General features: G+C 34.3%; 3 protein-coding genes across 5 annotated transcripts in view; 1 reads left to right on the top strand and 2 right to left on the bottom strand.

Annotated features, from left to right (window-relative positions):
- The window catches only part of LOC127878148 (uncharacterized protein KIAA0825-like), a 50,892-nt gene extending 48,380 nt beyond the window's left edge, over positions 1-2,512 (bottom strand). For both annotated transcript variants that reach the window (XM_052424584.1, XM_052424585.1), the window contains exon 1: positions 2,491-2,512. The gene's annotated coding sequence lies outside the window, so the exon portion shown is untranslated. The remainder of the gene's footprint in view (positions 1-2,490) is intronic.
- On the top strand, positions 2,486-14,173 carry LOC127878153 (uncharacterized). 2 transcript variants are annotated; one of them, XM_052424601.1, is made up of 8 exons: positions 2,486-2,597; positions 4,113-4,296; positions 5,615-5,749; positions 7,026-7,116; positions 7,371-7,546; positions 8,152-8,298; positions 9,305-9,668; positions 10,221-14,173. In XM_052424601.1, exons 2-8 carry the CDS (start codon positions 4,120-4,122, stop codon positions 11,330-11,332), a joined length of 2,202 nt encoding a protein of 733 aa, XP_052280561.1. In that variant the 5' UTR covers positions 2,486-2,597; positions 4,113-4,119; the 3' UTR covers positions 11,333-14,173. The 2 variants fall into 2 exon arrangements, with proteins under 2 accessions (XP_052280561.1, XP_052280562.1); XM_052424602.1 differs by lacking the exon at positions 2,486-2,597 and adding an exon at positions 3,270-3,429.
- A 510-nt stretch (positions 14,174-14,683) lies between these two features.
- LOC127878160 (cilia- and flagella-associated protein 53-like) lies at positions 14,684-22,733 on the bottom strand. Its single transcript, XM_052424610.1, has 8 exons — positions 22,541-22,733; positions 19,965-20,194; positions 19,670-19,843; positions 19,176-19,479; positions 18,406-18,507; positions 17,781-17,897; positions 17,184-17,400; positions 14,684-16,454 (listed from the first exon to the last, which is right to left on the bottom strand). Exons 1-8 carry the CDS (start codon positions 22,607-22,609, stop codon positions 16,132-16,134), a joined length of 1,536 nt encoding a protein of 511 aa, XP_052280570.1. The 5' UTR covers positions 22,610-22,733; the 3' UTR covers positions 14,684-16,131.
- Between the last annotated feature and the right edge of the window lie 1,895 nt (positions 22,734-24,628).

The raw sequence follows: 24,628 nt of genomic DNA, 5'->3' as shown, positions 1-24,628 counted from the left end.
TTCATAATAAGATGCATAATATGCCGTTCGGTATCGGACCGTGTTTGAAATTGTATACTTTCTTTAAACAATCCTCGTTGTATCACAAAATAAAACGACAACAGAACTCTCCAATAATTGTTCAAACGTTTTTGTTGCATAAAATCCTTTTAACATAGATATCTATATATGAGTCGCGTTCTAAGAAAACTGAGCATAATGCATGTGCGGCAAGAGTCGTCGCATATTAGTCTGTGCAGTCTTCACGTGCTTAGCAGGGACGAAACTTTCCGCCTAAATTGGATTTTTGTAAAGAAGAGACTTCATTTTAACGAAACATGCCATTAAAGCGGAAAGTGTCGTCCCTAATTAGCCTGTGCAGACTGAACAGGCTAATCTAGGACGACACGTTACCCACATACATTATGCCCTGTTTTCTCAGAGTCATATTATCGACTCTAAGTTGAAATGCTTCAATACAGAAATTGCTTGTTTGTCACATTGCTTAAATAATATAATGTCCTTTAAAATCAAAATTTTCCATAACAACAATAAAAATACAATAGCTTTTAAAAGGAATTTAACAAGTGTTCTTTAATGAACGATTTATCAAAGAATCTATAAACAGGATGCATAAAGCACAAAACAACAAAATTACATTCTACAATTATTAGTGCGACAAGTAGAATAAATATAGTATACAATTATAATATTTCTCTTGCAAAAAATATAGGTACATGATATCGTAATATTTATTGCAATTATAAAGCTATGTTGGACATTATGTGGTTATTATGTATAAACAACCATGTGACACTCTCGCCAAAAAAAGTTTCATTTCGTGTATATCTAAATTGATCTTTGTTCGAAATGATGTATTTTATATTAACTTAAAACGCATGCTTTTATTGTTATATGTTTGTTTATGACGATGAGCTTTATATGCTTAAGTCTAATAATATATTCAGTATATTCTGTGTTATTGCATTTTAAAGCGCTATTTTATATGATGTCTACCCTATTTTCACTTATCTGGTGTCACTTCGATCAATCATTTTTATGGCCGGATTAAGGTAATAAAACCTTGCAGATAAATCCCTTAGGGCTGGCAATTGCCTATAACATTTGCCTAATTGAATTAAAAACCTGAACACATGTTAATCGGTATTAAACAATGGCTTCACACCTGACAGATACTGCGACAAATACTTTACACTCCAAAAAACGTAATGCACCCCCATATATTTATGCAAACAATTGAAGGTGTTTGACAACGACTGACGAACAAGCAAAAAATTAATAGGTTGCATATTTTGTTTATTTTAAAGTAACTTTCTGTACAAGAATAAATGATGTGAAGTTATTTCTACTAAAATGCAAAAACACTTGACAATTGCCGTTGTAAGCCACTCACACATTATCACAAGGAATTTCGAACAGTATTATTATTAAGAAGGATTCAAGACTGAACTTCCAACTTTTTATACCCAGATTTGAGTAATTCTTTTATGATTGGTTTAATCAATCTACGGAAAACAACAATGTTTATTGAAACAATTAGAATACAAATATTAAATTGTGAAAACAACAAACAAAATATACCAATCAGGTTCTTTAGTTTATCTCTAATTACAACCCCTTAATGATCACAGTTTGATATTGATAGAAAATGTAACATAAAAGAACACACGAACCGGTACTTGAATAAAAATATCCGACGTTAAAAACTAATATATTAAAGCGATCAATTATGACACCCATTTGCTATGCTATTTTTGGTTTCTTGGAAAAATAAACTTCATTACAAATGAATAAAATAGTATTGGTTATGTATTATCAATATCTATTTCTCACTTACATATTGAATACATACTGTTTTCGTATCTTTGTTCACTGTTTTCGGGCGTACATTTAACTGTTTTCGTATTCGAAAAAAAAACTGAATGTGGATTATTGTTATTAAAATAAATTTTATTTAAAAGTTTTAACATATAATTATTATTATGTTGAAATATCTTCAAACTACTATTCTTTTTAAACCAGGCATAGGAAAAAGCGATGTATTCGTCTTAATATTCATTGTTTAATAATAAAACACCGTTTTCGGTACATGTTACTGTTTTCGCTAAAACAGTACTGTTTTCGGTATCTAGTCATAACGCATATCAACAATTGTATCAAATATATTTACAAAGAATAAAGAATGTACAAGAGATGACAGGACTCAGAAGAAATGGCTAGTTCTTCTTGAATGCTCTGAGCTTTTATGAGTACATACGTACAGCTCCCAGCGACCAGGAGGGCAGCTGGGATTTGTATTATAGCAACTAAACTAAAAGTAATGGCTATTAATAGAACATTAATTGTATTACATCAGACAATAGTAGCTGGGCGTATATTTGAAATATATTATTAAATGGTTAAATTAACCTAGCTAAAAAAAAAGCAAACATTGAGAAATTAAATTGTGGCAAAATATGTTAATAAAACCATAAATGGAGAAACACACACTTGTTTACATATAAACGGTGATGCAAAAAATGTTTACCTTGTATTAATTACATTATTGAACGACAGAGTTACTCCTCTTTGATGCTGAAGGGAGGCAAGCTGGTTAGGTAATTGTCATAAAAGCCAATTTTTCGTCGACTCTTATCGTTTGTATTAATTTCAAATAGTATTTAATGTTGTAGCGAATAGGTTTTGCGTTATATACATGTCGTTTGCAATAGATCCATCTCAAATCTCTTTGAAATGTTAATGATTTTCTTTCCCTTAATTTCATTGTTACAAATCAAGGGAGATAAGTGCGGTATAATTTCGTACGTTTGTATGCAATTTATTTCCACGCCTTGATTTTATTTAATCAAATCTTGGTAATCCGGTAGTTAAGCTTCGTTATTTTTTGTTAAACAAACCGGTATTTAGTAACCTAGCAGGGCTATAGATATATTTTGGGGTATATTGGGTAATCAACCCTGTTTTTGACAACAATAGGGTTTTTGTAAATTTTATGTTTAAGCAAAAATTTTCACCTCCTTTTGTGCTTAATTGGGTTTTTCACCCCCGGTTTGTTAACTCAATTGGGCAATTTAGGGAATGCCATATATAATATAATATAAATCTACTAAGGTTACTATATATTATTTATAAAAATTGAATTCAAAAAGGACCTGTACATAACAACAAACAATTACTGAATTTCTGATCAAAGTTCATTTATTTTTGCGTTGAATAAGACCAAGTACGTGAAAATAGCTGCACAATTGATGAAGTTATAAAGGCTGTTCAAAGCCTTGCACTTCCTTTTCAGGTCATTTTGAATTGAATACCTTGAAAATTAAAGTAAAAATTGGATGGGTCTACGAATAATTACAATTATACCCCAAAGATTGATAACAGCTAGAAAGGCTGCCTTCTTTTCTTCATAGGACAACTATAAACTCTCAGGTACATTTTTGTATGGAAAATAACCAGTCTAAAAAATACGCCCGGTGTTTGTAAGAATTGCGTTTCGTGACGCAAGTTTTTTTGGGGAATGACGTTATTAAATTTGTATTTGCATTTTTGTACGCTTTATTTTGAATTTTATTACGTTTTCGGTTATTGTAATTGCGTAATAAAGCAAATACGCTTGTTATCTATAGCCCTGACCTAGGTTTAGAGTAAATGTTAGGCTTAGGGTAGGTAGGGTAACAAAGCATCGCGCTCTAAGAAAGCTGGGCTTTATGTCAAAAGTGTCGTTCCAGATTAGCCTGCGCAGGGACGAAACTTTCCTCTTTAAAGGATTTTTTGTTTAAAGGAAGTCTCTTTTAACTGATAATCAAGTTTAAACGAAAAGTGTTGTAACTGATTAGTCGATGCGATCTGCAAAGGCTAATCTGAGACTGTAATTTGAGCACATGCATTAAGCCCAGTTTTCCCAGAACAAGGCTCCAATAAACAATAACCGTAACCATATATATAAATAAATAAACATATTTCTAGCTGTCTAAAAAAAACAAAAAAATTAACGCCCCTTAACTACTGACTTACCGGAATCTTTTTTGTTGTTAATTATAAAAAATTTGTTTTTTATATCATACACTGCTTTTTTGTTTTATTTTTCTGGGAAGTCTACGTTATACTTGTAGATGAGAAATGGCAGGAACTCTTGCGCCGGAAAACTTTGTGAGTAACGTCCACTACAGAGCTGGCTTCCAGGGGCTGTACGCGCAGTTCAAGAATGGATGGAACTGTGATGTCAAGTTGATTTTTGTAGACAGTCCTAAACCAGTGTACATACATAAGTGCTTGGCAGACATATACTTTCCCAAGGTACAGGCTAATTTCAATATAGTCACACAAGGTTTCATGGCCTAATTAGCAGGCCGGCAAAGTAGCTCTAGACCACACTGTGCAATTGTGCAGGCTGGTATGGGACTAGCTGGCTGCATATGGCATATTAAGTTTTCCTGGCCCCTCTAATATATGCAAACTAGATCATAAGTAGATGTGTATAAATAATGAGATAATGTCAATTTTGTGAATGTGAATGTTTGCTGTTGTTATGAATTTCATATGCAATAATTTAATAATTAATTGATCTTCATTTTAAATTCACTTACAAGCCTATATCAATTTTGTGACCTTGGAAAACAAAAACTGTAAATTTGGCTCTCCTTATATAATAAAAACTCAAACGATCAGTATGGCTTTTAGGCATAATTTAATTTTAATATATAACAATAACCTTAATGTAAGAACATGCAAGAGTAGGTGTTTTAAAATGTGCCTTTGTAATAAAAAAACAACATTGAAAACTTGAAGGAGGTATAAAATATGAAGTATTTTTTTATATGAACGCCCCTTTTTGTGTCCCCCACTATAGTAGTGGGGGACATATTGTTTTTGCCCTGTCTGTTGGTCTGTCTGTTGGTCTGTCTGTTAGTCTGTTGGTCTGTCTGTTTGCGCCAACTTTAACATTTTGCAATAACTTTTGCTATATTGAAGATAGCAACTTCATATTTGGCATGCATGTGTATCTCATGAAGCTGCACATTTTGAGTGGTGAAAGGTCAAGGTCATCCTTCAAGGTCAGAGGTCAAATATATGTGGCCAAAATCGCTCATTTTATGAATTCTTTTGCAATATTGAAGATAGCAACTTGATATTTGGCATGCATGTGTATCTCATGGAGCTGCACATTTTGAGTGGTGAAAGGTCAAGGTCATCCTTCAAGGTCAGAGGTCAATTATATGTGGCCAAAATCGCTCATTTTATGAATACTTTTGCAATATTGAAGATAGCAACTTGATATTTGGCATGCATGTGCATCTCATGGAGCTGCTCATTTTGAGTGGTGAAAGGTCAAGGTCAAGGTCATCCTTCAAGGTCAGAGGTCAAATATATGTGGCCCAAATCGCTTATTTAATGAATACTTTTGCAATATTGAAGATAGCAACTTGATATTTGGCATGCATGTGTATCTCATGGAGCTGCACATTTTGAGTGGTGAAAGGTCAAGGTCAAGGTCATCCTTCACAAGGTCAAGGTCATCCTACAATGTCAAACATCATATAGGGGGACATTGTGTTTCACAAACACATCTTGTTCAACTTTTAAATTCTCATAAAGCTTTTTGTTGTATATGCAGATTACAAAAGGTGCTGACCAACAAGATTGTGACGAGAATTGCCTTGACCTTGCAAAGCATGGTATCCCATACGGCACAGGCATCAGTGTGATAGAGCATGTATACACAGGTGTTCTCAAGATGACCCCTGAACAAGTAAGCTGTAAACTGATGGAGAGTCTTGTTCGATCCCATATTACATGTTTTATATATAAATGATGCTATCGGATAACAACATTTTAAGAATAAATGAGAGATGTTCCTTGTGTGTCCTTCTACCAAATTTCTTAAAATTAGTTTAAAGTATTAAAAAAAATAAGTGCGAGGTGGCATTCTAGTTTACAAAATGCAGTTTTATTGAAAACTTCGAAAATCTTCAGAAATGAATGAGCGGATTTAAAAAAAAAAAAAAACATTGAACAGAAATGTTTCAAGATGCACTGCCATTTTGTAAATGTAACTTTATTTAAGTATATGGAATAAACTTATAATTTCTATAAGTTTTTATGCCCCCGAAGGAGGGCATATAGTGATCGCACTGTCCGTCCGTCTGTCTGTCACACTTTGCGTTAAGGTTTCGAGAAGTGCTCATTACTTCTATGTCGCTTCAGATGTAACATTCGTATTTGGTATGCATGTGTATATGGACAAGGTCTTTCCATACGTGCACACATTTTGACTCCTTTTTGACCTTGATCTTGAACTTAGGGTTCGCATTTAAGTTTTGAAAAATGCGTTTAGGTTTCGATAAATGCTCATAATTTCTATCAAAGCGTTATCAGGGTTATATGTTATCCTATGGAGACAGCTCTTGTTCTTCTCTTCTCTACATTTTACTTTTGACAGAGGAGCTTGTCACTTTTAGCTCGGCTGTTTTCTGAGAAAACCTGAGGTATTGTCATAGCCAGCTCGTCATCCGCTGTCAGCCGTCTGCAGGCGTCGTGCTAAAACCTTTACATTGGCTCTAAAATCAAGGTGCTTCCACCTACAACTTTGAAAATTTATATGTAGATGCACCTTGATGAGTTCTACACGCCACACCTTTTTTTTGGGTCACTAGGTCAAAGGTCAAGGTCACTGACCTTAAAAAAATAATATTCTGGCAAGCTTTCATTTATTCAAAACTGCACCCGCAGCCGAGCGTTGGCACCGGTTATGTGGTACTCTTGTTTTATAGTGCCATAACAGTTGCATTTTTTGTTATATTCAAATGAGGATCACAGGGTTATTATGTCCCTCATGTTTTATGATAAATGATGATAATTTGTATGCCAATTATTGTCTGTCAACATATTACCTGGAATCATGTAAACAGATGGGTTATGCATCTGGCTTTATCACCCGAGCTGTAGAAGAGCTGGACACAATCTGCAATATGAAATTGAAACTTCAAAGTCATCATCTGTTAAGAAATCTATTATGCATGTTCTAGGTACCATATGTTCTGATGGCAGCTGTTGTGTTGGGCTATGAAGAACTGGAGAATGTCTGTCTGAAATATCTTCGTGAAAAAGCAACTTCTGGTGATTATGTTTTCTTTTTGAGAATTCTAATGAATGCCAGTGATTCAAATATTAAAGTTATATTAATTGCCCCCATAAACAATTAACAAATCAAATCAGTTCTGTATTGTGTGCATATTTGTATTCTTATAGATATCATCATGAAATGTGTACACATTTGACTTTACCAACACATTAGAAAGATTGTTGTACCTAAAATAATGAAATCATTTAGTTGAGAAAACTTTCACTATTTTTAATATCTTTTACAACAGGAAGGCTTGACACTAAACTTCCACTGATATCACCTGATTGCCAGTCTGAATCCAGTGCTGCGTACACATCTGCTATATTGTCATCCAAGGGAACAACTACTGAGACTACTGATATGATGAGAGTTTTTGGTGACAGGTCTACAAAAGTAATCTCTGCACCTGTTACATCAAAAAACGTAAGTTCACTTCAGCAAACATTACTTTGTTCAAATTTACATATAACATTGTCAGATTACAGAACATAATTAGACAGATAATTCACTGAACAGTCTGAGCTATCTACTCACACAACTGTCGTGATGAGGGACTGTGTGATGCTCTGGTTAATGTAAACGTGCACCATCTTCATACCACTGTGTATCTGCTATAGGTATTTAATTGAAAATCAATTAAAAACTAAATTGAAGGTCACTGTTGCTTATAATATATCAAAATGTTTGCTTTCAATTACTTCAGTTAGGATGGAGATATTTTGCTGATCTAGAGATAACATTTGGGGCCAGTGGGTTCAAGTTCACTGTTACTAAAAAGAACATGCGCATAGCAGTTTACTGCGGGTTCATTTTGTAATATATCGGGCTCTGCAGGAATAACATGAGGTCTAAGCAAGCCTGACTGTTATTCTAAGCCTCGTCTGACATATTACAAAACAATCAGGCAGTTATTACTTATTTGCATGTATTTGCATACAAAATTGTTAACATGAAACTGAGGTTGAAAATAATGTTATATACCATTTGTACTTAAAAAACAACTTATAATGTTTTTCATAATATTTCAGGATATATTTCCATGTGGAGTGCCAGGCTGCAGAGGCAGGGCACAGCCAGGAGATAAGGAGTTCCGTATCCATGTTTATCCCGGATCCATGAAGAGGAAGGAAGAATGGCTCCAAGCGATTGTAAAAAAATGTGGTCGGAAATATTATGTAAGCATCACACATATGGGCTGACCTTCTGAAGTGACTGTGGTTCTCATGATGATCACATTTTGTTCATCATTGCTTGTCTGTTGTGCATCCTCAACATTTACCTTGTGCTCACTCTATAGGCTGCATTTATTGCCAAATTATCATAAGCCTTGTAAAAACATTTTTCTTATGATATCTAGGCAGAGTTCCAAACTGAGCCTAGTGGGGTCAAAACCAGGTCATGCTCAAATTAAAGAAAAAAGCTTTAACGATATCTCAGCTGAGTTTTAAAATGGCTTTAGTCCGTAAAAATAATGGCTGCCCTGGTGCAGGACAATTTTCCTTATATGAATATACATGTAGTAATTCCCGGTAAACAGTCCAGAAACCACATTTTTTACCCAGAGATAAAACTCGCTCAGAATCTTTGTTTTAATGATTTCTAGGCTGATTTTTCAAATGGTTCCAGTCCATTTAAAAATATGGCCACAAGGGGGTAATACATTTGTCTTTATGTAGCTAAAGTAATACCTTGTGAGGTCATATTTAAAGTCCAATCTTCCTGAAACGTTCACAGAATCTTTGTTCTAATATTATTTTGAATTATTTAAAATTGTTTGATGCCGCTTAAAATCATAGCAGTAAGGGGCTGTTTTCCTTAGATGGCTGTTATGAAATCTTGTGAAAACTCTAAAAGTGACAATTTTTGCAGGATCATCATGAAACTTGCTCAGAAAAACTGTTTCACTGATATCTTGACCATGCTCTGGTCTGTTTAAAAATATGGCTGCCAATTGATGCTTTAGTGTACCCTGTTATGTTGGCTTCAGTGCAACTTTTAACAAGAGTTGGTGTTGCTTCATTATAGTGCTAGCAATGACAGTGTGATGCTGTAGTTATTTTTGATGAGGATGCTGCTTAACTTAGCCATACGCATGGCTTCCATGTCACTTACAAATCTGTTAGTGGTTATTTGTAAGATTTGTGACAAAGCCTAAGTGTTTTCTCCTGTTTCCACCTGCAGAGACCAGCCAGCCAGTGTCTTGGGATCTGCAAGTACCATTTCAGGCCCGAGGACCAAGTGAAAAGCTCGCTGAAGCTTGGAGCCATTCCATGCATATTTGAAATAAAGCACTCCACCATTGCTGAGAAGAAAGAGTATTTGGCTCAATCTCAGGAAGAGTATGAAGTCCAGACATTTGAAATGGGAAAGTCAAAGCAAAACAAACTGTTTGAGTCTGAAAAGAAAACTCTTGCATCACAGACTGGTTTTGTGCGTAAGAAGAATATCTATAAGGACCTCGACTCACCGGTTGTCCAGAGTCAAATGAGGAGAAGTCAGGAGGAAGAAATTGCATCTGCAGAAACCTCTCAGTCATCTTTACAAGGTTTGTAATGATTATTGCCAAGAAAGTGATACACATTTATGTTTATATTGAATGTGTTATAATACTCTTCTTCCTCAAAACATAAAATATTCTGGAATAAAATCATTTGACAAAAAGACTATTTTTAACATTATGCATATTTCATGTGCATATTCCATGAAAACGTGATAATTGATTTTGAAAAATGACCAAAAGCAAATATATACATGTATTAAAATTGCCTTATAAACAATATGAAAATGGTAATCCTTCTTTTTTTTTTAGTGAACTCAAAATAATGTTACTTTTAAGAGTGGTATGCTTGATTAATTTTTCAAGCAGAAGTTCATTTGAGCATTCATGCATTTCGCACAATAACTTACATCAAAATTTGATCAGATCACTTTCTAATTGAGTTGTTTATCTGATTTGGTAAAACAAATTTATGTCACAAACAATATGACCAATCAATTAATTTGAATCTAACAATATTTCTAAACTGATGTATTCCAATGATTAAATATTTAGATTGATGAATACTTTATGCCTTGTTTTCTTGAGGTCCAATATCAGTTTCAGACTCGAATTCCGACGTCGATATTCCAGTGATTATCAAGACAGAGCCACTTGATGACGTTGATATTCCAGTTATTATCAAGAAAGAGCCGCTTGACAATGAGTACTACACTAACACCAGTCAGCTGCTGTCCGTTGACACTGATATTGTGGTCAAGAGGGAAGTTGAAGACCAGGACTATGAACCAGTGCAAACTGGGGCTGCAAACTGTTTTGGGACTTTTTTTGGTAGCTGGAACGAACACCATGAGCCATCAGATGGAAAGAGCGATTTAAATAGCAACATGAATGGTTATACTGATGACAACCTCGAACCTGCATTTTCAGGGGTGTCAGCAAAAGTCTTAGATCATGTTTCTGCAACATCCTCTCATGAAAAAGCAAACGTAGAATCCAAAAGAAAACCTGCTAAGACAAAAAGGAAGGTGAAGAAGAAGATTGTGGATTCTGAAACAAATACAGACTCAGACAATCAGGAAGCGCAAATGTTTGGCCTTGGCCTGCAGCGAACAAATGAGGAGACGAACGATAAAGCAACTGGTCCAAGCAGTCCTAAAAAAAGAATGACCTTGAGAGAGAAATGTAAGATTGACTACAGCAAGATGATGGATATAGACTTTGATGAAGAGATCGAGGGAGACGAAGACTCTTGGGAGAAAAACAAATTGCTACGTAGCACGTTTGACTATTTCTCCAGTACGGTCGATGAGCATCAGGCAACTTATGATAAGAAGATGTACTTTCCGCCAGCAGGAATCGTGCCAAAGGGATGTCGCTCCAGCTATGCAACTGGCGTCATAGCCAAGCCACGTGTAGTCACAAGGACCCTGACTGATAAGTTTGGTATGGGGTTGGTTAAAGTAGAACGTAAGATCTACCCAGCGAGGCATACCTTATTTCACCCAGAGATGCCAAGTAACTCAAAGGTTTTCATTTGCGATCCAGTGACAAAGATGGCTGTACCTCAGAAACTGTGGACCACAAACAAGAATAATGGTCTAAATTCACCACAGACCAAGACTGTTGTGGTTTGTCATCCAACTAAACCTGTGGTAAATGAGTATGGTAGTGTCTCACAAAAAAAGAAAGCTCAGTATGGTATAAACTGAATGATTTGTCCAAACTTGCATACTGTAAATATTTTTTCTACATTTGTATATGCTTTGTAGATCCTTGTTTTACAATAGTTGTATTTTTAAAAAGGTATATTTTACAACAAAAATAATTATTTGTGTAAATGAATGGACTATTTTAGGGTATAGAATATTTAAAAAAGTTAGTATGTGTACATGTATGATGTTAAAGAGTTTTTGACTCCATATTAAGTGTTGTGCCGATTACTTAATAACAATTTTATGTTCATTATTTGCATCAGCTTTGTCAAGCATCATTTAATGACAAACACAGTTTAAATTAAGGTTATTGCCATCACAAAGAATCTAAACGTTCTTTAGTTCTAATGTTATTCAGATGCACCATTTTAATGCCATAATTTGTATGTTATATGTTTTTTGTACAACTGTAGTATTTACTACTTAATAAGTGTAATAAGATTTGATGAGTCATGATTATTATGTCCCCATCAAAGATAACAGGATTGGTTTGGCTTGTTGGCTCTAAGTCCAACAGACTTTATGAGAACACTGCTACTAAACTTCATCATTATATGTGCGGGCAAAATATCTTGGCCAGTTTCAATAACCATAAAAATCACTTCATGCATTGGTCTTAAGATCACATTCATTTCCACTCTTTAAGTCGAATGTTATTGTCTGATCTACTCTAAACTGAATGAATGTGTTTGATTTATCATAACTTCACCTACTTTGATTGTTTACCTTATTATGCTCCCCCAAAATTTTTGGGAGGAACATATATTTGCCGCTTCGTCTGTCTGTGCGTGTGTCTGTCCACGCACATTTTTTGTCCGGGCTATTTCTCAGCAAGTAATGACCGGAATTCAATGAACCTTTATGGGAAGCTTCACTACAAACAGAAGATGGGCATATTATCAGCCAGTTATGGTCGGATGATTTTTCACAGAGTTATGGCCCTTTGAAAATTTCTATAAACTGTACATATAGTGCAATTCTTGTCCCCCCCAACTACTGACTGGAATTCAATGAAGCTTTATGGGAAGCTTAACTACCTTGAGGAGATGCGTATGTTATTTGTGGGTTCTGGTTAGATGATTTAGAGAGGTTCTGCCCTTTGAAATTTTTAAGTTGTTAAACCATCCATCATATTATTTTGTCCAAAGTTATGCCCCTCAAGACGTTTCCTTTTATCTGAATATATAGTGCAATATTGTGACAAAAAAACTTTGGGGAGCATCACCCGTCTCCGACGGTTTCTTGTTATTAAATTAGTTATTAAAAATTTTCTTTTAATGATTTCACCAGTTTTCTCCTCATTTGTTATTGCAGTGATCATCCCTTTGTTCTGGAGTTGAAATTGAAATTGCTGACTCTTTGAATCTTCTTTTATCAATTAATGATCTGACCAATTTAACATGTGCAAGTTTAGTCTCATTTGCACTTAGAAGCATTGAGAGGCATGCTTTGTCTAATCACATTCAATTTAGTTTGTGTTAGCCATTACCAATAGTGAACAGTGAGAATAACATTAATAACAGCAATAAATCAATGTGTTGCTATGTTTTGTTTTTAAAGATATGTATAATGTTAGTGTTGAATACAGATTAAGTTTTAAAAAGACTATTATTAGATTAAAATGCACAAACTTTAAATGCATGTCTAATTGGGTTATTAATTCTGAAAATATTAACATAATTATTGTTATATTATTGTGTATTATGTATTTGTAGGTCTTTTGGTGTATATTTGTAATATTGTCCATATGTTGTCAGGCTGGCAAACAGTTTGCTAGTTGGATTTTTTTTTTCAAGGAGCGAATTTTGTTTCATTCAATGAAATGATGACTTATTATTTTGTATGTTTGATCATGTCTCGTGTTGCAATTTGCATGCCAAATAAACAATCATTTGTCATTGTTCCATAGCATTTTGTTTTTTAATAATGACTAATATTAACTAAAGTTAATATTCTGCTGTTAACTGTTTAGCTCACAGTGTGCTCAATGTGAGCTTTTTGATGACTTTATCTTGCATCAATATTTACCTTTACATTTTTCAGGCCACATTTCACAATCTTTATTAAATGTGGTCATAATAGTTGTCCCAATTATATCACATCAGAGTTAGAAACTGGTTCATATGAGGTCAAAAGCTAGGTCAGTTGGTCAAATTATAGAAAAAAAGCTTGTGAATGCTTCAGAGGGCACATTTGTTGTCCAATGCTCATGGAACTTGGTCAGAACATTTATTGAAAAAATAAAGTTTCAATTAAAGAAAAAGCATGTAATCACTTTTGATGCAAATTTTATTGCCATATCTTCATGACTCTTGAGCACATGCTTTCAATATTATTAAAGCTGAATTAGATGTTGGATCATTTGGGGTCTGAAACTAGATCACTGGGTCAAATTAAAGAAAAAGGATGTGAACACTAGAGGCCAAATTTATTGCATAATCTTAATGAAACTTGGTCAGAACATTTGTCCCAATCATATCTTTTGTTGAACTTGACTGGATCATTTGGGACTAAAAACTAGGTTAATTTTTTTTAAAGGGTTTGGACACTTAAGAGAGGCCATTTTTTTTCCAATTATGAAACTTTTTCAGAATATTAATTTGGACTATCATTTAATTTCGAAAATGCTTCTTGAAACATAATAAAAGCTGATTCTAACAGTTCCTTAGTGGCGACCTCCTGCATATGGCCCTCTTTGTTTTAGCACAAAAAACTGAAAATAATGGCCAACTATTGAAAAAATTCACCTTTGAGCGCAACTTTTTTGAAAACTATTTGTAACATATACTATACATGTCAATGTTTTGTTTTTGAAAATAAATCAGGGAAGTACTAGTACATGGTGTGTTCTTTTTTTTTAATCAATTTGCTGAACTTAAGCCAGTAAACATGAACCTTGTGTAGTGTCCATAGAGTATCCTGGTTGTATGGCATGGAGTTTATCAATAGCAATTTAGTCAGGCATTAGTGTGTTAATCTAGTTCGATTGGCTTTACCGACAGGTGGGGTTTCCTCTGGTTTGTCAGCGTCCTTCCTCATCACCAGACTACACCAAAATTTAACACACATCTGGAAACATTAATAGCTGGAAGTTGCACCTATAATTCAAAATTACATAATCAAGCAAGTTAATTAGGTAGACATACTTGGACAGACTCCAGATCCTAATAATACAACCACAGGCACAGAAGGACCTCATAATCTTCAAAATACTTTCAGCGTCATTAACTTGCCCTCTCATAAATGCTTGGATTGTGAACACAATTGCAGTTTGGTTTGTGGTCATTCATATTAGACAGATGGGGCTTTTTTTACGTCGGCTATTTATGAAATTCTTTAACTAATTCAGAGAAATTAAATTTAATAATATTCTTTAAAGTTTATTAATTGACACAAGGTAATAGTTTTATAGATTAAGTTAAATGAATAAATATACATGTAAACTGTGTACTTTTAACTATTTCAATAAATTGAAGAAACAACGATGTAATTTATATGCAAAATATTCAAAGAAGCTTCGTAAAACTGGACCTGGAACTTTGCTTTCCCCTCAAAACACAATACCAATTAGAATGAAGATCTATGTTAAAAATCACTTTAGTACTTAAAACTTTAAACATGATGGTCATGAAAACCCAGTTACAGATTGTTCAATTCCTAACATGTCTGACAGGCAGTAAACTAACCAGATCAATGTCCAAGCACAGTGTATATTATAACAAGAGCATTCTTGTTTATCAGAAAACTGCATATACAATTTATCCATCACTGGAATTAAATTATAATCATTCATGATAACGCATAGAGTGCACATATTCTGTATTAAGAGCAACGATCACATTGAACACTGGCATAGAACATCATAATACCGGTACTTTATTTTGCTCATATTTTTTAAAATTGCCAATCAACAATTAAAATGTGTCAACATGTTAAACAGAAAATTAAAAATGAATATACTTCTGATAACAGATTTATCATGATATAATACATGGAAGTCATATAGAAGACTATACACAAGAAAAACAATATTTTAAGATATAGTACAAATATTCACTATTTTCAGATTAAAATGTGTGAACTACCAAAAAATAAATAATGCAAACAATATTTACTGGAAATTGTAGTAAAGTTTCATAAATAAACATTAAGTTCACAAAGCACACAGAACCATTAGTTACAAGTACCAAGGAAAATAGTTTTTTGTGACAACCATGCCATTATGTTTTCAATATCATTGCTTTTTTAAGTTTTTGTTACAAAACATGAAGATTTGTAAGTTATCAATAATAGCACAAACTTTGTTGCATAAATGTTTGGAATTATGGAAGGGTCAACAAATCGTATAAATATCACAGAAAAATATGGTGATGGCTGAAAAATAAAGCAACAAAACATATTTCACACACATATATATATATATATATATATATCAGGTCAATTTATTCACAAATAAAAAAATAATAAACTCATTTACATTATAATGGGTTTTTAGTCTATGCACTCATCATTAAAAGTGACAAATAGTGATTGTGTTTTCTTTAATTAACATTTAAAATAAAAAGTACAGAGTACAGAAGTACAATTTTGTCAACATTCTTTACATAAAGTATAATGAATTTAAATATCTACATACAATAAAAACTTGCAACCATTAAATCAGCAGTTCAAAATTGTTATAGACAAACAAACACTTGTTTTTGGAGTGAAACTTGTACATTTATTAACTACAATTTTTCACAATTTCAAGCTGAAAATCTTTATTTAACATCAAGCTCCCACTGAAGAACCCAGGTCTAAGTGGACCGTTGAGCCATGGCCCGGCGCATGGGGTGCATCTTTTCGTCAAACGGGTTATCAAGGCAAGCCTTCAGCCTTGCCTGGTACTCCTTCTCTGTTTGCATGCCCATCTTGTACTCCTGCTCGTCACGATCAAAGTTCTGTCTGGCGAGGCTCTGGTTGTACTCAATCTGGCCAATGAGGTCGCGCTGGTAGGTCGCGTGCTTCTCCTTGTTGCGCATGGCCTGCTCCTCCTCGTGGCGGCGGTTGTCCTCGATCATCCTCTGTAACGCCTCGCGCTCCTCCGCCGCCTCCCGCTGCTTGCCCAGGTTTGCATTCACTGAAACAGATCAATGTCATTAAATGTCAATCGTTAATAGATGTCATGGAATGACATTCACCAAAATATGTCATTCAATGGCATTCACAGAAAAATGCCATTGAATACCATTTACTGAATGTTATTAAATGCTTTTTACTAAAACAATGTTATGGGATATATCTTCCTCTGGTGTAAGATTTTCTTTAGCAACATTTAGTATATTTTGAATTGAGTCCCATCTTTTGAGATACTTCATAATATTCTATTAACAAAAATGTGTAGTCGAACTGAATTTTCTTTAGCATTTAGCATATTTTCTTTACTAGCAGCTATAGGCTTCTTTGACAAATGCCTCAGTTAGCCCTGATGGGTGTCCCACAGAATTGACACAGACAGCTGTATTATGGCTTTCGTTGATGAGGGGGTTTTCCATTGACCTTTGATCTAGTGACATGGTTAAAACATGCACAATGTTTCCATCTGGAGATCATTTGTTGCATTTTATTTTCAAAGTGCCAAAAAACCAATCAAGTTACAGTCCCGACAAGCTGAATGATGCATATATTTGACGTGTAAGGGTAAATGTTACCTTTGACCTTTGAAAACAGTTGTTAACACAATTAATATAATCAGTCATTAGCCATAGAGTAGCTTTGAAGATTTTGAAAATGGTATAAAAAATTCCTAAAGGCTAAAATTAGAACATCAATAATCAGGGCATGATATTAAGCCAAACGCATTACTCACATCGTTCCTGGACCTGGTTAGCCCGTATAGCCAGCACGTCCCTGAGGAGTTTCTTCCTCGCCTCCCTCTCCAGCTTCCACTGCGCGAGCCTCTTCTGCCACATGCGCTCCACTTCCTGTTGAATGAGCGCCTCAAGTTCCCGCTCTTTGACCTTCTCCTCCTCAAAGATCTGCTGAAGGTTCTCCCGATAGCGCCGGTCTTCCTCTCTCAGCTCCTTCTGCAAAGGCAGATCGCACACATTTTAGTATTACTTAAGAATGCGGAGGGTGTGATTTGTCCTACTTAAAACTGGGGAAAAAAACACGGAAAGTGTTGCTTCTAATAAGCCTGTGTGGACAGCAAGGGCTAATCTGAGATAACACTTTACGCACAGGCACTAAGTCCAGTTTTTTAGACTAGCTTCCTGTTTGTAAATGCTAGCATTGCTCAACAAAAAATTGTTCATTTCTCAGGATCTTTTTAAAAGTAAAGTGTTCTGGTGAAGCCAGTAAGATGCTTTGAGTTATGACCTTGTGGAGGCCTTTCTAAAATCACACCACTAAGAATGGTATGCGATTTTAATTCATCAATGAATTTGGTGACCAATCCTGATTTTACCTTTCTCTGCATGATTTCCATGGCCTCGTTGCGTGACTCCTCCAGCAGCTGTTCAAGCATCTTCAGATCAAAGGCCAGCTCCTCCTGCTCCTCTTTGGCCTTCTTCTTCATCTTCAACTACAACAGTAACAGAGTGAACTGATTGGTACTGATATATAGGCAAATATCAAGGACATAAAATGTATATTTTATTCTTTTTTGTTTTAATAGTGTATACTCAATTGCATTTTCTTCAATTGTAAAACAAAGTTTCTTGTATATATCATTCCATACACATCAATTTAAGATTTTGTAAGGCAAAAGCATGATATACAAACATTTGTATCCAAAAGCTTCTTTGTAAACATGCATGTTCACTGACTTTTTTCTTTAATTCAGCTAAACAGTAGGAAAGTTAGCTATAATAAGTATTAATAGATATGTCTTATAATTATATAAACAACAAATAGAGAACACATGGAACACAATAATTTCAACATTTCTTTGTTGTGGATAAAATCTGAAATGTATGCTAATTTTATCTTATTCTCACCAAATGAAATGAAAAACTATCTTACACGTTTCCACAGTACAGAGGTTATTGTTTTTTATAGTATACTTATTTACTTCCAACAAAAATGTGTACCTGTAAGGACAAGTCCAGCATCTCTCTGGTCTGTCGTTGCTGACGCAGTTTGTCCTCTCGCTTCCTCTGCTCCTCGGCTGCACGGAGGGCATTCTGCTCCTTCTGCAAGTCAAAAGAGTATGCATGGTCACCAGTAACCCTTTACCACTCAAATACGAACTATGACATGTTTGTAATCCCTTACAACATCTAATAAGATTTATGACCTTTCTTTTAAGATTCAAGTTCTAAAGGCATCATGTCCCTAAGGTACTCATGAGCAGCAAACAGCATAAAACCTAAACAGACTACGAGTTACTTGCAGGGTGTTATGGTTTTATGCTGGTTCCATAAAGCCATTTTCACTTTGCTTCTGAACAGTAAAGGGTTCAACGTTATAAACCATGTCAAATAAAACACAAAATTATATAGTTTACTTTAAAAACTGTTTCATACTTCATAACTTAATGCTACATATGGTTTTAATTGAAATTGATACAAACACATGTATTTTTATGTACTTGCATACTTATGAAGATATTGAAAACATTTAAGAAAGCTACTAGCAAACAAATACCAAGAGCTAACTTTGTCCTTTTCAAAATTAACAAATGACAACAATTTAGAACATTTCGTAAACAAATAAATACATATACATAAACACAAATTTTTCTTCAAATTAAAAGCTCTACAAAAATAGCCTACAAGACATGATTATATTATAATATGGGTTAATACAAAATTGTTGTTGTTTTTTCTTTTAAAAAAACATTGCATGGTAAAGGACCCACCAGAAGCTGTGCCTCTTCTTCCTTCAGTCTTAAAGCCTCCTCCTTTGTAGCTTCAAGAGCGGCCATCTGTTTTCTGAGAACGGAGAGAACCTCCGCATTCCTCTCATGGGCAGCCTTGGCATCCCTCTCCTCTCTTGCTGCCTTTGCCAGCATATCTTCCTCCCACAGACGGGCATACATGCGCTCCTCTTCTTTGCGATCTTGTTCAATCTCTTCCTTAATACGGATTTGCTCAAGACGCTCAACGCATACTTCATCCTGTTGTCTCTTGGAAAGTGTGGACCTCAGCTCTTCGCACTGGTTTCTTTTAAAATAATATTAAGACATAAAATAATAAATATATAATATTTATTTATACATACATGAAACTTCATTGGTTCTTGAATTAAATGTTATGCTCAAACAACTGCTTCCAAATTAAAAGAGCTACCAAACTTATTATTAAAATTCTATATGAAGCATTAGAAATAAAAAATAAAAATGTTTGAACAGACCTGAATTGTTGATCATATTTGTCTTGAACAAATTCAAGACGTTCTCTTTCACGCTTTTCCTTCAATGCTCTGGCCCGCTCACGCATTTTGGCCTGTCGCTCCAAAGTTGTTTCTTCTTTAGACTCCATTTCGGCAAGATAATCAGCCTCCTCTTGTTGCAACATTTCCCGCAACCTTTAAGTCAAATGTGTATTACATGCAAGTATTTAGCAATAGTTATCAAAATTCACTTAACAATATGTCAGCATAATAACTCCACCTAAACTACCAAAGCATTATAAGAATTTTGTTTTACCTTTCACGCCTGTCTTCAATTGTGAACTGATTGGTTTTCATCATTGAATCGACCCTTCTTTTGCATGTGTTAATTTTGTACTTTCTGTCAGTCCAACGTTCCCATTCATTTTTCAAATCATTAAGTCCAATGTACTGAGTATTTTTCTGGTATTCAGCTAACATATCTTCCTTTTTTCTTCGTTCCAATATGAGGTGCTCTGGTGGTCTTACATTGGGAGGTCGGGCTTTCTGTAAGTAAACATTTAATAATCCTTCATTTTAAAGATTTACAAAGTATGCAATATTTCTTCTTACTAAATTCTTATTGATTGTCTTTTTAAATAGCAAAAACTTAAGTTTGATGTACTGCAAATAAGAATGCAGGCACCATAAAGAATTGTACAATATGGGATCTCTAACAACTTATATATCAAGTTTAAAATCACTTGCAGATTGTCTATGAAAACAGTAGTCTTTTTATAAGTAGAAGAGAAATAACTGATTAAGCATCCATACAAAAACAATATCAGAATCAAGTTATTGGAAAAAAATGCATCGTCAAAAATGATATGTGTCTTGATTTTTTATGCAGTGTCTATTAAAAAAAAAAGCCACATGCAAAGAATTCATACAGACACATAAAGATTTGTATCGTCCTTAATTAACTACATAACTCTCAAAATTATTGATGCATAGCATGACATATAAACATATGTACAGCTCAGAGTTTTTCTTGTTAACCCATTTTTTAATGTCAAAAAATTATGTCCCACATATGTCCATAAATCAAGTTTAATCAACCGAATACATCGTTACAAACACAATACCTGTTATTACCGATATCAATTTGCGAGTGAATTGTGCAGAAATACGCAAAACAAAAACTTTATACAAAAACTGTTATCAAACTGAAAGCCAAAGTTTTGAATTGCAGTCTTGGCATTAATTGTTTTAGGCACCAGCCCAGTCGAGCTACCAGCTTTGAAATTTCAATAGCCCGAATCAATTTTAACTAGCCCGAAATGAATGTTGTAATTATTTTACATTTTTAGCTATATTTGCATTGAAGAAACATAGAACAATAAAGATTAAACAAATAAACACTTGATTCTGTTTTATTCACAGTTAATATCAGACAAAAAAATTATCACAAGGTCTCAAGACATCTCCATTCCATCATGGTCATTGTCTGAGTCACCGACATCCAGGTCTGCCATGTCAGTTATGCTCTTAAAGGCGGCCTGAAAACAAAAAAATGTTATAACGTATGAATTTTCCACTCAAATATCTGGATAAGTAAATGAAATGTCAATCTAGCATTAATACAATGTACCTGTGCATAATAAGTAGAACAAGAAGGTAATTTTCTGAGTCGTCTTAATTTAAAACGACTTGTTTAGCAGTTCCATTGCCTAAGCCACATCTGCTTTGTCGCCAATTGTACCAGAATCTAAAATGCAGTATTATAAAACATTTTAATTTAATGTCAGGATTTGTTTATTGACAGATAATTGTTATCTGTTAAAAACTAGACTTGTAAGTTAGTGCATGATATTTAATTGCATGTTGTTTGCTTACATTACGTATGAAATGCACTTACCAGCCAGCCAGTCAGCAATGATGGCTCAGAATCAAAGTCCCCAATACTTGGAGACATCAAAATGAAGCCATGACTGATTATTCTTCCATAAAGGTTGCAATTTTCGTATTATTGACTGTTCAAATTTTTTGTTGCAACCTTTATTCTCATTTTGCAGTTGATGTTTGTGCTTTGGGCGCTCAAAATAAAGCAGAAAAGACATTAAAATAAATTTATTGCCTCATGTTCTCCACCCAGTAGTAATAAAAGTTATAGCGTCTTGCGAAATTGACTTACAACACTGTTCAATAAGCGTCTTATCAATCAGTGCTCAAGGGAAATAACAAATGAAGTTTTGAATAAGCGTCTATATGAATCTATTTCGGACATGTTACTTAGTTCGGACACAAAAAATGCACTCGACTGATCGGGCTACCGGCTTGGAATTTTCACTCGACGGACGCAAAAATCAATTGACTCTGTCAACGGTGAGTGGGTTACGTCCAAGACTGGAATTGACAATTCGATCTTTCTTATGGATGTTCCCAAGATAGTCAGTATATTACGATTGGTAGATTAGACACGAGATCTATCTCGCCGAGGATTCTGGAGATAGTTTATAGTGTATTTTCGAATTCTGAATTTCTCGGAATACTTGGCTTTGTCTATTGAAAAAACATATACATGTAAATGAACCGTTGACGTGTTTGAAACTTTGGATTAATATCAATATTATGTGAGCATACAATATCATGTTAGTTGTTTTAATTCGCACATTATTGATATATTTACGATCTATTTGTGTTTATTTATGCCAGAAAATAGTTTATGTGGCTTATTTTTCGGATTCAACAGACGCCCAGATTCTGGACGGGGGACTTAACATGGAAAATGCCGTAAGCAGTTGCAACTCCCAGCGACCCGTAGGGTCAATAGCTGGGAGTTAGATTATTGCAACTAGGGTTGGCTGCAGGTGAATTTAATTTCGCCTTTTCGGTATTTAAATATCTACTTACAATTGCTACAGAACAGGGAGTTGGGCCCGTAAATTCCCTAGTTCTGCGAGGACGTTGAGAAATCATCATTTTTGTGGTTCTTCAAATAATTTCAGAAGCAGAGTGTTATTGGAGTATAAAAAATATATTAGTAAGCCAATCAATTTTGGACTTCACTGTTTATCTTGTAACAAGGAAGTGACGTCACGTAGTCAAGAATAACGTTTTGCGAATTATTGTATTATGTTCGACTGTCAAATTAGTAAAATTGTACACAGTTTATTTATTTATTTGTATTAAATTTTTATCAGAATAATCAACAATTATCACTTATTTAAACAAACGCATTCTGATTATGTCAATGAAAACTAAATAATTGCTCATTTTTTCATAAACATTTTCATAAATGTGTCACGAAATGGGTACTACAGGAATCGCAAAACCGCTCGTCAATTCGTCCTTCATTCTAACACATCCATCCATCCATCCATCCATCCATCAATCCAGTATATGTTAAAAAGCAAATATTTTTAAATGTTTACTTTTTATCTCCTATTGATAAAATCAATAAAATCGTCAGTTCTAATAGTAACACTATTTTAAGCATAATGGTAGCTTCTTTATGTACTTGCCATAAGTATTGATATCCCTCAATTGCACATCCGTTCCGATAACCTTCTCTCCACACTAGCATAGAAACCGCACATCATGCTATTATGTCAAGGAATAAATGTAATACAAGTATTGAAAATAATTAATAATACATGAGCGCTTTACAGTGACATGTTTGAAAACAATATACATGCTTTATGAGATCGGCGAATGGGAACTGTGCAGTTATTTTACCACTAAAGTGAATCGTGTTTGTTTAAGATTCAACTTTTGGACATTTCCTTACAGATGCACATGTTCATGGTAGTACTATATTGAAAAGCAAGACACAAAACGGATGGTGTGATTTGTATCATGCAATTATATTAGCAATATTTAAAATAGCAACAAATTTATTTTGCAAATGTCAAAATGCTAACGACACTTAAGTGTATATTTTAATTGCATGTACACTCTACGACTGGCTTCAAAACGTCAACGTTTTTTTTTATTGTGCTTCAAGTTCTTACAGACCTCTGGCGTCCGACTCGAACATCATAGCTATAAATCATACCAAAAACAGGGTTTCTTCAGTTTTGTGCATGATGGAATCAAACATAGACTATTACAAATATATCGGTTCTTCACCAAAATATTATCCTGCCAGTAAGCACCACTTATTCAATCGAAAAATATATCTTCCTATAGTCATACAAAATGGAGAGACCATGGTCTAATCTGCAGTCCACATTGGCCCACAGGTGGTTAGCGTGTGGCTATGATATTAATTAGTGAAAACATCATTTTGAATGATAAATAATCATATTATAACGAAAAATTAACTTTTACTTAAAAAAATATTTCACTATCAAATATATATATAACAAGGTATGCAACTCAAAATCAGCCCAAAACGGGGTGCATCGCTTTGAACAGCCATGTCTTCATCAATTGTGCAGCGATTTTCACGATCTCGGTCTTATTCAACGCAGAAATGAATTTCCTTTCTGGAAATGTATATGTCTTGCAATATTTTTACAAATGCTGGGTCAACTTGTAAGAAATAACACGATACACAACACGCATGACCCAGTTGACAGTGACCATGCATTCTTTATGAATGAAACCTCCAGTTGTAAAGACACACCTCCGCATTGGACCAATGAAATCACTCGTATGTTTAAAATGTCAGTTAGTTGAAATGTATGTAAACAAAGGTTTCAAACGGCGCTGGACAGTTAGTCTTGGTGCAGAATGTAACGACAAGAACGGTAATAATGTTTTTTTCATACGTTTTTTTGAATTATGGTATCGAACTACATGAACTTTGTAGGGAAGTTGCCCTTTACTCCGTGAAGATTTCAGTCTTAAAGACAGCATGATCACTGTCAACTGGGTCATGCGAGTTGTGTATCGTGTTATTTCTTAAAAGTTGACCCAGCATTTGTAAAAATATTGCAAGACATATACATTTCCAGAAAGGAAATTCATTTCTGCGTTGAATAAGACCGAGATCGT

The sequence above is a fragment of the Dreissena polymorpha genome, chromosome 4, assembly GCF_020536995.1.
Source record: "Dreissena polymorpha isolate Duluth1 chromosome 4, UMN_Dpol_1.0, whole genome shotgun sequence".
In the NCBI taxonomy this organism is placed as follows: Eukaryota; Metazoa; Mollusca; class Bivalvia; order Myida; family Dreissenidae; genus Dreissena; species Dreissena polymorpha.
Note: the sequence above shows the minus strand (reverse complement) of the source record. Positions and strands in the feature narration are given on the sequence as shown.

What these genes read in the sequence shown, in the direction of transcription:
- LOC127878160 (XM_052424610.1), bottom strand. Translation starts at nt 22,609, where the DNA reads ATGATGATTTCTCAACGTCCTCGCAGAACTAGGGAATTTACGGGCCCA. An exon ending in AAGAAGAGGCACAGCTTCTG is followed by an intron (nt 18,508 to 19,175) that starts GTGGGTCCTTTA and finishes TTTGACTTGCAG; the next exon opens with AAGGAGCAGAATGCCCTCCG. An exon ending in TAACCAGGTCCAGGAACGAT is followed by an intron (nt 16,455 to 17,183) that starts GTGAGTAATGCG and finishes GATCTGTTTCAG; the next exon opens with TGAATGCAAACCTGGGCAAG.
- LOC127878153 (XM_052424601.1), top strand. Translation starts at nt 4,120, where the DNA reads ATGGCAGGAACTCTTGCGCCGGAAAACTTTGTGAGTAACGTCCACTAC. An exon ending in CAGACATATACTTTCCCAAG is followed by an intron (nt 4,297 to 5,614) that starts GTACAGGCTAAT and finishes TTGTATATGCAG; the next exon opens with ATTACAAAAGGTGCTGACCA. An exon ending in CACCTGTTACATCAAAAAAC is followed by an intron (nt 7,547 to 8,151) that starts GTAAGTTCACTT and finishes ATAATATTTCAG; the next exon opens with GATATATTTCCATGTGGAGT.